Consider the following 12,987-nt stretch of genomic DNA (forward strand, 5'->3'; position numbering starts at 1 on the left):
GTGTCTAGCTAACACTGCTTGGCCTACCTACACAACCCTATTTCCATCATATAGGAGGATATTTTCACAAATGGCCGAAATCCTGTGTAGGTCGAAAACTGAGGAACAGATAATGTGTTTTCTTGAAAAAAATTTTGACTCATATTGAGTTACTTCTTTCCATCTTAACTCATATTGAGTCGCTTTCTTCACTTTAGATCACTAGTTTTGCATTGATGGATGTCTATGTCATCATTTTTTCCTTTTCAATTTCAACCTGACCGAATTCTTTTTCCTCTTAGAGAGACGATGTTATAATGAAAGGGTAATTAGTCCTCTCTGGGTCCCTCTGTCTTTATCCTGGCTTGGGACAGGCTGACTGTCATTATTATGTACTATATATATTTGAAATGCAAAATCAATACTTTTCTCTGGTTTTAAAAACGGTTTTCCGCCGAAAAACACAATGAAACTATCAGGATTTCCGAACCATCCCTTCCCATCTCCCCTACAGTTTAAAGGTAACCAAACTAGCTGGCCGTTGACCCCGTGAAGATAGTCGGGGACTCCTGGATCAAATCCTTGCTCCCTCCCATCCTCCTTCAGTTCAAAGACTACCATGTTCAGATATGACTGTGGACCCCGTGAAACGATTTGGAAGCTTGTCAAAAGTTTTAGATATCTCAGATTGTGGATGTAAAATGAAGCGATGGTCAAGTGATCAAAGGCGTCAGCGTCTTAAACCAAGGATTCGTAGTTCGAATCCCCACTCCTTTCAATGTTCCATTCAGTTTATAGATAGCCGAGCCGGCTATCCGTGGACCCCGTGAAAAACAATCGAAAGACTGTCTAAAAGTCGACTCTATCCATAAAATACCGACTTCATTTTATTAATTTTGATGTCAGATTGCAATGGAACGCATTTCGGACAAGATTGCCAGAACGAATGTAAATGTCAAAAAGAAGCAATTTGTGATTCCATCGATGGTACTTGCACATGCGCAGATGGATACCGTGGAAAATTCTGTGAATCCAGTAAGTTAACTTTTTTTTGAAAATGTGCAATTTTTTTAATAGAGTTTTAACTCTGAGTTTTAACATGAGACTAAAGACTTGGAACCTTAGGATCTCAGGATTTAAAAGCTCAAATTTGCTCGAACTTTAAATTCTGAAAAATGTTAAAATACACTAAAATCTCAATTTATTTCTACCATGATTGTAGATTGAAAGTTAAAACACATTGTCAGATTTCAAAGTAGATGTTGCATGAAAACAAAGAAAGTACTAGATTCGATCCCTCATTCTTAATGCAGCACAAATCTCAAAGCTTCACTTTTTCTTGCTTGAGAAAGGTTGGAGATTCCTCTATAGTTCCTTTGGGGCTTTAAACTCAAAGCTTTTCAGGTTTGGCAAAGCCAACATCGACATCCGAAGGTTGATGTAGTTCTTTCATATGTATTATTAGAATGTTTGAGTGGTGACTATGGTGAAAGATGTCAACAAAGATGCAAATGCAAAAATGGCGGACAATGTGATCACGTGACTGGCAAGTGCACGTGCAAAGATGGCTTTTACAACGATTTTTGTGAAGGTACAAAAATATTTAAAATATTGGATGAATTTTGAAACTGTATGAAATTTTTTACATGATGGTAAATCAAAACCGACCCCTTAAAGACAAAAATGTTTTGCGGACTCATAGAAGGATTTTCTCCTAAAGTTCTGGTCGACTTTCACCAAACATGCAAATTTTCGGAAATAATGATTCTTTAAGAGCAAAAACTTTCCAGTTTCGTAATTTTGAGACTCTCCGTTAGCGTGATCTAATGTTATGATTGTTTTTATTTCAACTTTCATGAGCTCCTCTACACCTGTCTCACAGACCCGGTTGAACTTTTTTTCTCAATGGGGATAAAAATTCATATTGAAATCCCAATGGGGATAGAAATTCTATTGTTCTAAGGTTAAAAATTCCAGTGGGGATAGTTTTGAAGTACAATCTTTTAAACATTAAATATCGAATTGGGATAAAGCTAAAGTCAATTTCCCAGTGAGGCTCAAGTTCCAGAGTATTTTCCCACCGGAGACAAAAATTTCGACGAATTTTCCAGTGGGGCTGGGGTCCCAGCAGTTCTGTGACACAGAGGTGTTCCTTTGTAGAGGCTCTCTTCGCAGACTTTTCCAGGTGTTAAAAAGGCATCCCTTTATAAGGCTTTATACTGCTTCCAGATGCTAAATCCTTTTTTCCCTACAAGACTTTGTGGCCCAAGTCGTAAGACTTTAAATCCTGTACCAAATATACCTTCGTTTAATATGTAGTTTCTCGCAATCCTGCTCTTGCATGTAACAGTATTATTTTTGTATGGCTGACTTTTAATTCAAAAGAGTGCTCAATACCCTGGTAGAGAGTTATCATAGTTCAGAAATGAACGGATAAACTTTTTTTTCCTAATACAGTTGGAACCCGTGTAATAACTCCTATAATTCGAAAATCGTACAATTTCAACAAAATTTTCGGTCCCGTCCGACTTTAATCAAGCTTAGTCAAACTCCTATTGTTCAAAAACTCATGTAAATCGAACGAAATTCTCATTCCCTTGAAAATTCGAATTACATGGGTTCAGCCGTACTTAAAGCTTCCTGCACTTTCAAGCATTCGTCAGTTAGTTTTAAAATTTTTTTTCAAACGATATTCCTAATGTATGAGTTCGAATACAGTATATATAAATAAATATTTTTTCATATTTACTGATCCCAATTTTCATATATTTTTCTTTAGAATGTCCTGACGGTAATTATGGGAAGAATTGTTCAATGCCATGTTTATGTCGAAATGGCGGCGATTGTAATAAAGTGACTGGTGATTGTGATTGTTTGAAACCTGGTTTCCATGGCAAATTTTGTGAGAATGGTAAGATGGGGGTAAAATTTTCACAGTAGTCATTCTTCAATTTTAGATCATCATCACTGTGAAAATAATTTTCAAAAATATTCATTCAATCAAAAGATATCACACAAAGTTTGTTATTGGTTGATTCGGTTCACAGTGATGATGATGTAAGATTGAAGAATGGCTCCTGTGAGAATGGTAATCATGCCACACTTCTATAAGTAGTTGATTTTTTTCTTCTTCATTTTTTCATTTTGTTTTTTCTTTTCTTTCCAATTTTTTCTCTTGATAATATTCCACTCACAAATATCTTTTCAATGAGCACAAAATCGCAACTTGATTCGAATTCTATCAAAAGTCAAAAGTGACAGCCATTTTTGTCTCAGCTGCAAATTAATTTGAGATAGACTTTAGCATGTTTATAATTTCCCTCTTTTCATAATGGATACGATAACCGGGTTCTTTATTTATAGATTGTGGAAACTGGACTTACGGTAAAAACTGTCAACAACAATGTAGCTGTTTTACAATGAATTCAAAAGATTGTGATGGTGATACGGGAACTTGTAATTGTAAAGATGGTTTTGTTGGTTCAGCGTGTACTAAAAGTAAGTGGTAATATATTTCGAGGAGAGTTCTAGTCTCTTTTTTTTTCAGTTAGAGCTCAATAACTCAGATTCGGACAGGCAACTTTTTTTTTTGAAAGGAAAATAATACCTTAACCATTAACTTGAAGAAAAAAACGAAATTAAAATTTAAGAATACACCTTTCCCGTAATTCAAACTTCTCCGAAATGGCCCGGGAAAATGTGCGCTCCCACCGTTGTGTATAAATTTGTTAAGGAGGTAAACGAACGCGTTTTTGCCTGTGAGAGGTTAGGGAAAGTGGGTTTTCAGCTTTTAACTTTTGATAGCGATCTTCTTTTGGCAAAAGATTTTCAGGGTGGTATAATATCATGAATAGATTGAACATACTAAAATTTGAGGGGATTTTGTTCGACAGAACTTATAAAAGCTCAAAAAACCAACTTTCCCTAAGAAAACGCAGGCAAAAACGGGTTTGTTTACCTCCAGAGATCAAACTGTGGAGAGCATCAAAATAATGCGCGCGTATTAGTTTTACGACTTACGGGAAAGGTGTATTACACACCCTCTTCTCACAGACCCGGTGGGATTTTTACATCCGGTGGGGATAAAAATAAGATGCTGAAACTCGATGGGGACTGGACTTTCCCATATTTTTTTCAATTCTTTTGTTTTTAAGTCAGAAAATTCAGTGGGGGTGGGAAAAATAGTAAATATCTTTGTAGTGAGGATTGGTTTATTTGATTATTTTCAGTGGGGACAAAAGTTGGAAGATAATTTTCCACCGGGGAAGATATTTTGGACAATTTTTCCAGTGAGAAGGGTTCCCAGTGGGTCTGTGAGAAGGAGGTGTAAGAATCAATAATTTGCTTACTGAAAGCACCAGATAATTCATGGTATGCACCATTGCAATGTCTTCCATGGACCCAATAGCTGATTGGTTGTAAGTGACGTCGAATCAGTCAATACGTCACTTTCAACCAATCAGCTGTTGGGTCCGTGGAAGGCATTGTAATGGTGCATATAATGAATTCTCAGACACTTTATCTTCTTTTTCATTTTAGTCTGTCCAGACGGTAAGAGTTTAGATAATCCTGGCAGTTATGGTCCAGATTGTAAAGAAACCTGCGATTGCGATTTTCGTAACAGTAACAGATCGTACACGTGTGATCCACAAAGCGGCCAATGTTTTTGTAAAGCTGGTTGGAAAGGTCGAAGTTGTACTCAACGTAAGAATTCATGAATTTTGTCCTTATTCATGATATGCACCATTGCAATGACTTCACGAAATTATGCAACTTTTCTGTGTTTTTTTTTTTTCACCCAATACGTCACTTTTTCTATTGTTTAAGTGACGTATTGGTTGGAAAATTTTTGAAATTCTTAGAAGACTCTCCAGTGGTGCATATCATGAATTTGAGACTATTTGTTCATCGTTCATTGATTTCCAACCACTGAGCTTTACATAACCCTGGAGATAATTCCTCAATCCCAGCTCACCTTAACTGTTTGATCATAATTGAGCCAGTGTTTTTTTGCAAATGGTTATTTTTGTAAAGCTGGTTGGAAAGGTCGAAGGTGTACCCGGTTTTGTCCAGGGTATGTCCAGTCTCAAATAGTTGAGACTGTTTTCATGTGGTCGTGAGCTTTACATAACCCTGGAGACGATTCTTCAAACCCTGCTCACTTAAAGTGTTTGCTACTCTTGTCTCCCGAATAGACGGAGGGGATCCGAATAAGCAGGGGAATAGGAAAATTTTCTAAATTCTAATAAGCGCGGGGGGGGGATGGAATAAGAGGGGGTAGTTTGAAGACATAATTTTTTTAACTGGTATCAATTTCTAAAACAAAAAAGCATCTTGATAAAAAAGTGGTTAGTACTTTAATACTTGCCTTTATTATCTTTTTAGCTTGCGATGAAAAGCATTTTGGGAATGGTTGCCTACCATGTGAATGTAGCCTCGATTTTATGAAAGGGTCATGTGACCAATTTAATGGATCATGCCATTGTTTAGACGGTTACCAAGGAAACTATTGCAACGAAAGTAAAATTTTATTTATGTCTTTTTTTGATTATTGAAAGTATCAATACTTACTTGCTCACTTAATCCAACTACCTTATCGGGGAAAACTTCGTCGGGGAAAATTTTCGTCGGGGAAAAATATTCGTCACTTGCTGGTAGTTGGTAAACGCATTAAGGCTGGGGAAAATTTTCGTCGGGGAAAAATATTTGTCACTTGGCCAAAATTTCGTCACTTTCCCCCGACGAAGTTTTCCCCGATAAGGTACCTTATCGGCTCTTCGGTCCTCTTTATACTAGGCACCAAGCACATTTTAGAGTTTAAATGAAATGAGTTACAACTACTTTTTCTGTTTTGATTTACCGTGAACATCACAGCTTAGCTTTCTCTGAAATTAAGCTGTGGAGACGAACTGTAAGAATTCTATCGCGCATGTCTCAATCACCAAAGAATTGAAGATGGAGAGCACATATCAGCATGTGATGTTTGACTGAAGCTTGATACAAAATTACTGAAAAACAAATATCATGATCAATTTTCCCTTCATCTTTATTCTAGCTTGTGCACTTAACAATAAAATCTTTAAAGCTGAGAGTCGATCAAAATGAATTTAAATTGAAGTATGATCTGGTCCATAAAGGAATCTCGATGATATTTGATATCTTTTTCTGAAACTTGATACAAAAGTGAAACAAAATGGGCCAGAAAAAAACCGTATACCCCCTGTTGAGGAGGTCCATCCCTCTGTGGCTGGAAATGCTGTAACCCCCTGAAATTCCAGGCAATTTCAAGTTTAAACCCACCTGGAATTCTGAAATTTAGTAAGATTAAAAAAGCTACCCCCATGGATTTCCAGTTATTTTTGACAGATTTATGTATGTGACTATGGAATTCGGCCTTACCCCCTTGGAATGGAAATGAACCTCCTCAACAGGGGGTATACGGTTTTTTTTCTGGAAAAGCCCAATATCATGATCATATTTTTACTTCTTTTTTATTTTAGCTTGTCCATTTGGATTTTACGGAGCAGGTTGTCTTTCGAAATGTGGTCAATGTTCCACGTCATGTGACCATCGAGTTGGTTGTGTACGAGGTAAGCCTACTGAAATTCAATAGTCTGATTAAAGTCAGACATCTTTACTTCTTAAAAGACATCATTTAACTATCTACTACCATTTACTTACACAATAAAATAAAGAAGTAAGTAAAAGAAACGCTTTCTCACCTTTCGACGCTGCGCGAGCGCACATTTTGAGAAATTCTTTTGCTAATTCTGCTTCGTCAGCATAGAGGCGCGCGTTCTTTCTGTATCATAAAGAAGAGTACAGTAATATCTTTAATAGGATCTGCGGTCTGCGTAATGACGTGACTGGAACGTTTTTCTTGCGTGATGCCGTGATTTCAACTCTTTTTGGCGTGATGGCGTGATTAAGATGGTGTGGTGCTTGATAGTTGACACCCCTGTCTCTCAGCACCAGGGACCCAATGAGAATATGACGAGAGAATGATATAATTAAATACCAATTGTTTGATTTTAATGGATGGGATTTTAGATTTTAGTACTATCAAAAGCTCGAACAATTCAATGTGGCTTTTTAATTTTACATTTTTTTTCGGGGCACTGGGAACAATGAGAGTTTTTCTTTCTTTTGTCACCCGGGCGGGGGGGGGGTTACTTAGGCCAATATAGGAGCTTGGTATGTGTGGACCATAAGGGTCGGTTTTTCACCTTCCAAAATCTCTCTAGGGGTTATGTAAATTTTAAATCAGTCTCTTTAAGGGTCGGAAAAGTTATAATTTTTACTAGGAAAACTTTTACTTTTTAGAGGAAAATTATAAAAAATTCTCCATGTGGGTAGGAAGTTTTTTTAAAAATCGAAGAAAAAATGTCTGTAATAAGGGTCACTTTTTCAGTAGAATTTGGTCTGGTCCGCACATTACCGACATTATCCAACCCTTGTACCCCCCCCCCCCGGGGTTTGTCATTTGAAGCAATCTAAGATTCATCGTCTTATGTTTTTAAAAAAGACGCAGTAGAGTAAACCATTTTGACGTGTGATTGAATTCATTGAGCTCTTATCAGATGAGATGGAGCAGGGGGGGGGTCTTGCAGTTACTCCTTGACACTATGTGGAGTAACTGCAATTTTGGACATTTTCTACAGACACCACCACCCTTACAGTTATTCCATAGTGTACTAACTGATTTTACCCTCAAAATTGGGTGTATACCACCCCCAAAAATGCCAAATTTGGCAATTTTTTCACTGAATTCCTCATTTTTGATACCATTTTACTGGGTACGTGTTATTAACGACCGTTCAAGAGTTAAATATCTCAATCATTTTCCAAGTTTGTTAAAATATCTTTCATGCCTTGATTGAAGAACAAATTTTGTGATTTTTTTTTGACTTTTGAAAAAATGTTTTGAATTTTTTTGCTTCCGGAATTTTTAAAAACCTAAAATTTTAAGTGAAAAATTGAAAAATGTGCTCACTTAGTACACCATATCCTACCAAAATCGACAATTTTGGGCTTAGGCACCACCCATGTTGCAGTTAGTCCACTGGTGGAGTAACTGTTTTCCCAAATTTTGGTTTATATACCACCACGGTAGTAATTGTCATAGTGTTTATATAATAACTGCATGACCCCCCCCTGGATGGAGTTTTTATGAGATTCTTTTTAATAATTGGTCATTTGAAGGAAAAGAAATGACGCGTTCTTTAGGTAAAAAGTAACAAATTGTTTTATTACTGGTTAACGATCAACCAAATCAAATAACAGCTTGTGAAAAACTCCATCTCGTCCCCCTCATATATATATTTCTTGAAATTATTTCATTTTATTTGTACAGAAGAACAATCATCAGGTGGAGAAATACGAACCATCGCAATCGGCGGCGTCGGTGGATTGGTCGTCGTTGTCGTCGTCATTGTCGGTCTTGTTGTGTGTCGACGTCGTGGAGCACTTGGTGGTGGGGAATCGAAAAAGTAAAAAATCTACTTTTTGTGCAAATCTTTTTTCGGTACCCTCCCTTAAAGGGATAATGGTTTGAGATATTTGAGCTACAGAAACTATCTGTGATCCAGAGTAAAACTGCCAAGTTTATTTTTTTTGTCTTTTTTTTTTTTCCAATTGAAAAAAACGATTTGAAATATGTAGAAATGGTTTTTTAGCGTGGGTAGACTGGGCTCAATTACTTTGACGTCATTTCCTTGTAATTTCGTTACCAGTACTCTCAAAAGCCGACCGCGCAGTTAAGAGTTGATAGGTGCATTAAGGCCATCAAAGGTTTTTAATAGTTTCAATGCATGGCGTTCTAAATCTACAGGCCTAGCAAGCGTAAACCTAAATCTAGATTTAGAACGCCATGTTTCAAATTGAATTTAGAAGATTGAAGTCATTTTTAATTTTTATGAATCATAGGTTTTTCTTTACTTTTTCTTCATCTTCGATTTTCAGGAGGGAATCAAACGGTGGTTATGAGCTGCAAGAAAAAGGTGAGCTTTTTTAAACAATAATTTTCGATTCTCCATAAAATTGCCAGGACCAAAAGGAAGTCCTCTGAAGCACACAGTTCCTTCAGTATATTTGCAAATATATAGTAAAAATAACTCCTTCAAACTCGTTGTATAAGACTGACTTAAAACCTCCAGAAATCGAGCACCAGTAACTCGAACCTGTATAATTGGATTGCTTTGTCTCGCAGTATCTAAGAATCACATATAAAAAACTTAGGCTATAGTTCCTAAATGGTTAAAATAGTTTAAAGTTTAATGTTTACAAGTTGTTGCCAGAGATATCTCAGATAATATACTTTCACTAATTCGAATTTCTGCTATTCGAAACTTTCTATAATAGACCTTATCGAGAGTTTTTGATTTTTCTAAAAAAACGATGCATTGTGGGATTATTTCGAGTGTATTACAATAGAATTCCCTCAAGGAATTCCTAAGAGATTTCTATTGTAATACACTCGAAACAATCCCAAAATGCATCGCTTTTTTAGAAAAATCAAAAACTCCGATAAGGTCTATTTGAAATATTCTCAATTCCCGTCAAGATAAAACCGTCATTGCAGTGATGCATGTCATGAATAGTTCTATTTCATTATTTAAAGAAATGAGCGAAAGATCTCGTAAATATATGGTGTTTTTCCCTGTCTGAAGAAAAGAAAAAATTTCATTTCTTCTTTCAGATAACATATACTCCAACAAAGATCTCTACGAAGATTTTCAGACATCAGGATCACATCAAAGTCCCGTTTACGATTCAACCTCTGACCCCAATATCCCCAATCCAATCTATTCAACAGCCAATAACATTCAACCGCAAGATTATGATCAACTATTCAAACATAATTCAAAGAAAGTTAAACCAACACCTGATACGTACTCCAAGCTAGGTCCTTCAAGTGATCTTTTAGTTCCCCAGGGAAATGAAAACATGAGATATAGTAATGTTCATACGAACTCCATTTATGGTACCGTAGACGAGCCTCAAGCCTCGGGATATCAAAATACCACGTTTGAAGGAGAAGATTATGACTCGTTAAACCGAAATTCCACCACTAGGGAAAATGATGTTTACCCAAATCCTGCTTATGATCACCTTGGGAATAATACGATTCCACCTGTTGTAGAAGATGAATATGCAGTTGTCAATAAAACTCCCAAGGGGAAAACTCCAAATCCTCATGTGGAAAACCCTATGTATGATGCACCTGATAAACGTGGGATTTCCAATGATTTATTACACGGGAAACCCCTTTCAAACACCATTGAGAATGAAACATATGACTCGTTAAACCATGAAAACATATTGGGAAATCCACAATTCCCAAAGGGAAATCAAAACAAAGGATATTCAAATGTTATGAGTAATGACATATATGATGCATTAGATCATAGCCAGCAACCAGCACAAGATTTCCACCAAATTAATGAGACTTATGATTCGCTACACGCATGCGCCAGACCAGAAAGCAATGTAATGATCAACGATACCTATGATAGTTTAGATCACCAAAACCCAAATCCACCTACAAGTTCAGTCGACGATCTATATGCTCCAGTCATAAAACCAAATAAATCGAATCATGATAATATTACACCAAATGAAACTTATGACATTTTGCAACATCCAAATTCGAATAATGTGACACCGAATGATTTGTATGCACCAGTCATCAAAAACAAAACTGATTCTAACCCTCCCAACATCATGCTCAATGATACATATGATAGTGTAAATCAGGCTACCCCTGGTACTGGACCTAGTGTCATGCCTGACGACCTTTACGCGCCAGTTATAAAAAAGCCAGCAAGTAACAACAATGTTTTGTTAAACGAGACTTATGATTCGTTAAATTCAAACCATAATGGCGGCAGGAGCCGTGGCAACAGTAACATAATGGTTAACGATACTTATGATAGCTTACAACATCCACAAAACACTGAAAATGATTACGCACCAATTGGAGGTGCTGGTGAAGTCGCGTCGACTATCTACGACTCGATAGAGCCACCAAGACAGCCTTTACCTCAAACGTCGAGCATGTCAATGTCAGATATGCTGTCGAAATTAAGTGAATCGGAGTATAACACTCTGCATGAGAATATAGCGAATAGTCAACCGAATTACGATCACTTAACGTTAATGCGAGAACCAACGAAGAAATCACCGAGTCCAATTCTCGGAAAACCGAAAGATTATAAAAGACTCGGTGAAGAGGAATATTCAACACCGAATGTTGTCGGTTTTGCCGGAAATCAAAACGAAAAACAAGAAAAGAAAACAAAGAAAAACAAAAAAGATAAGAAGGAAAAGAAAGGGAAAAAGTGAAATTTTAGCGAACGAATTTCTTTCTGGATTAGCGTAGACTTACATATTTTGTTAAATTTCTTTTTGATGCGATTGAAATTTACTGTATTGATATTTTTAAATTGGGTTTAATTTGGACTACTTAATGATGAATGTAATCCTCAATTTGAAATTATTTCTTAATATTTTTTAAAGAATTTTATCTAGCAGGACTAGATTGATACTTTGTCTTCCTAATATTTTTTGAACAAGGAGTTTTTCAAATCCAAGCTGGCACACAACGTTGTTTCAACGTTCATCTAACATTTTATAGACAATGGGCGTCTGATAGATGTCTTTTGTCGGTTGGGAATTTAGGAATCCTCAGTAGACAGGTACTGTCAACTCTCTCTAATTCGAACCTCTGTTATTCGAATCCTTCCATAACTTAAACTAAAATGCTGGTCTCTTCTCCTAGAATGTGGTATGAAATTATCCTTTCTACTTCGGATCTTTCTCTAATTTTTGGTACTTTGAAGTTGTAGTTAGAGTGATTCATTCGACTGTACATGGTTTTTTTTCAAGAGTAAGCAAATTATTTTTTGCAATTATTTTTTCACAAATCATCATATTTAAATTTTTGATAAAATTGGTTCTTGGTTCGCATAACAGTAAAATTCAATCTTTTGACTGCCTTAAAATTTGAATGAGGAGGGGGGTATCTAAAGATCTGGACAAAAAGTAACATTGCTAACTGCCTCTTGACTGCCTTTAAGAATTTGAATGAATATGGAGGGGGGTTATCTAAAGAATCTTGCATTACTAAAAATAGACAAAAAGAACGACTAATTTCATAAAATACGCCATATTTCGCCGTCTGTGAGTGTACCACCCCTACGGATTCATTCCTCCCTTTTTATCACGGGAATTAACTACATGTGGTTTAAAAGAAAGACAAATTACGCATGCGTGTTACAATGCAGGATTCTTTAGACTGTGGCTATCTTTTGAGCATTTGTTTAAAGGTGTGGGGTAGAAACAGGTGGAAATTAGAAAACCAAATTAGATTTTGATCATAAATAATTTTGTATATATTAAACAGGTAGAGAAATTTTAATATCATTCACGTTTATGTTAATTTTGTATGAATTTTGTATTTTAAAATTTGACCAAAGATTATTTGAAAATGTATTTTTCGTTAATTAAACTTCCGAGAAATAGCTACGTGTTCAGACTTACTCCTGTTTGCTTAAACTTGAGATATGTTTTACTGCTTATGATCACCTTGGGAATAATACGATTCCACCTGTTGTAGAAGATGAATATGCAGTTGTCAATAAAACTCCCAAGGGGAAAACTCCAAATCCTCATGTGGAAAACCCTATGTATGATGCACCTGATAAACGTGGGATTTCCAATGATTTATTACACGGGAAACCCCTTTCAAACACCATTGAGAATGAAACATATGACTCGTTAAACCATGAAAACATATTGGGAAATCCACAATTCCCAAAGGGAAATCAAAACAAAGGATATTCAAATGTTATGAGTAATGACATATATGATGCATTAGATCATAGCCAGCAACCAGCACAAGATTTCCACCAAATTAATGAGACTTATGATTCGCTACACGCATGCGCCAGACCAGAAAGCAATGTAATGATCAACGATACCTATGATAGTTTAGATCACCAAAACCCA

General features: G+C 36.2%; 1 protein-coding gene across 1 annotated transcript; it reads left to right on the forward strand.

Moving 5' to 3' along the window:
• Positions 1–945: 945 nt before the first annotated feature.
• Positions 946–11,414, forward strand: LOC136815320 (multiple epidermal growth factor-like domains protein 11; the record flags this gene model as incomplete). The annotated part of the gene is given in 10 exon segments (XM_067071760.1): positions 946–1,014; positions 1,445–1,570; positions 2,759–2,890; positions 3,343–3,477; positions 4,519–4,683; positions 5,365–5,499; positions 6,480–6,569; positions 8,333–8,468; positions 8,941–8,978; positions 9,677–11,414. Coding segments are annotated over 10 exon segments (2,672 nt in total), but the record flags the coding sequence as incomplete, so codon positions are not given.
• Between the last annotated feature and the right edge of the window lie 1,573 nt (positions 11,415–12,987).

Source organism: Clytia hemisphaerica, unplaced genomic scaffold (genome assembly GCF_902728285.1).
Source record: "Clytia hemisphaerica strain Z4C2 unplaced genomic scaffold, Clytia hemisphaerica genome assembly, whole genome shotgun sequence".
Classification (NCBI taxonomy): Eukaryota; Metazoa; Cnidaria; class Hydrozoa; order Leptothecata; family Clytiidae; genus Clytia; species Clytia hemisphaerica.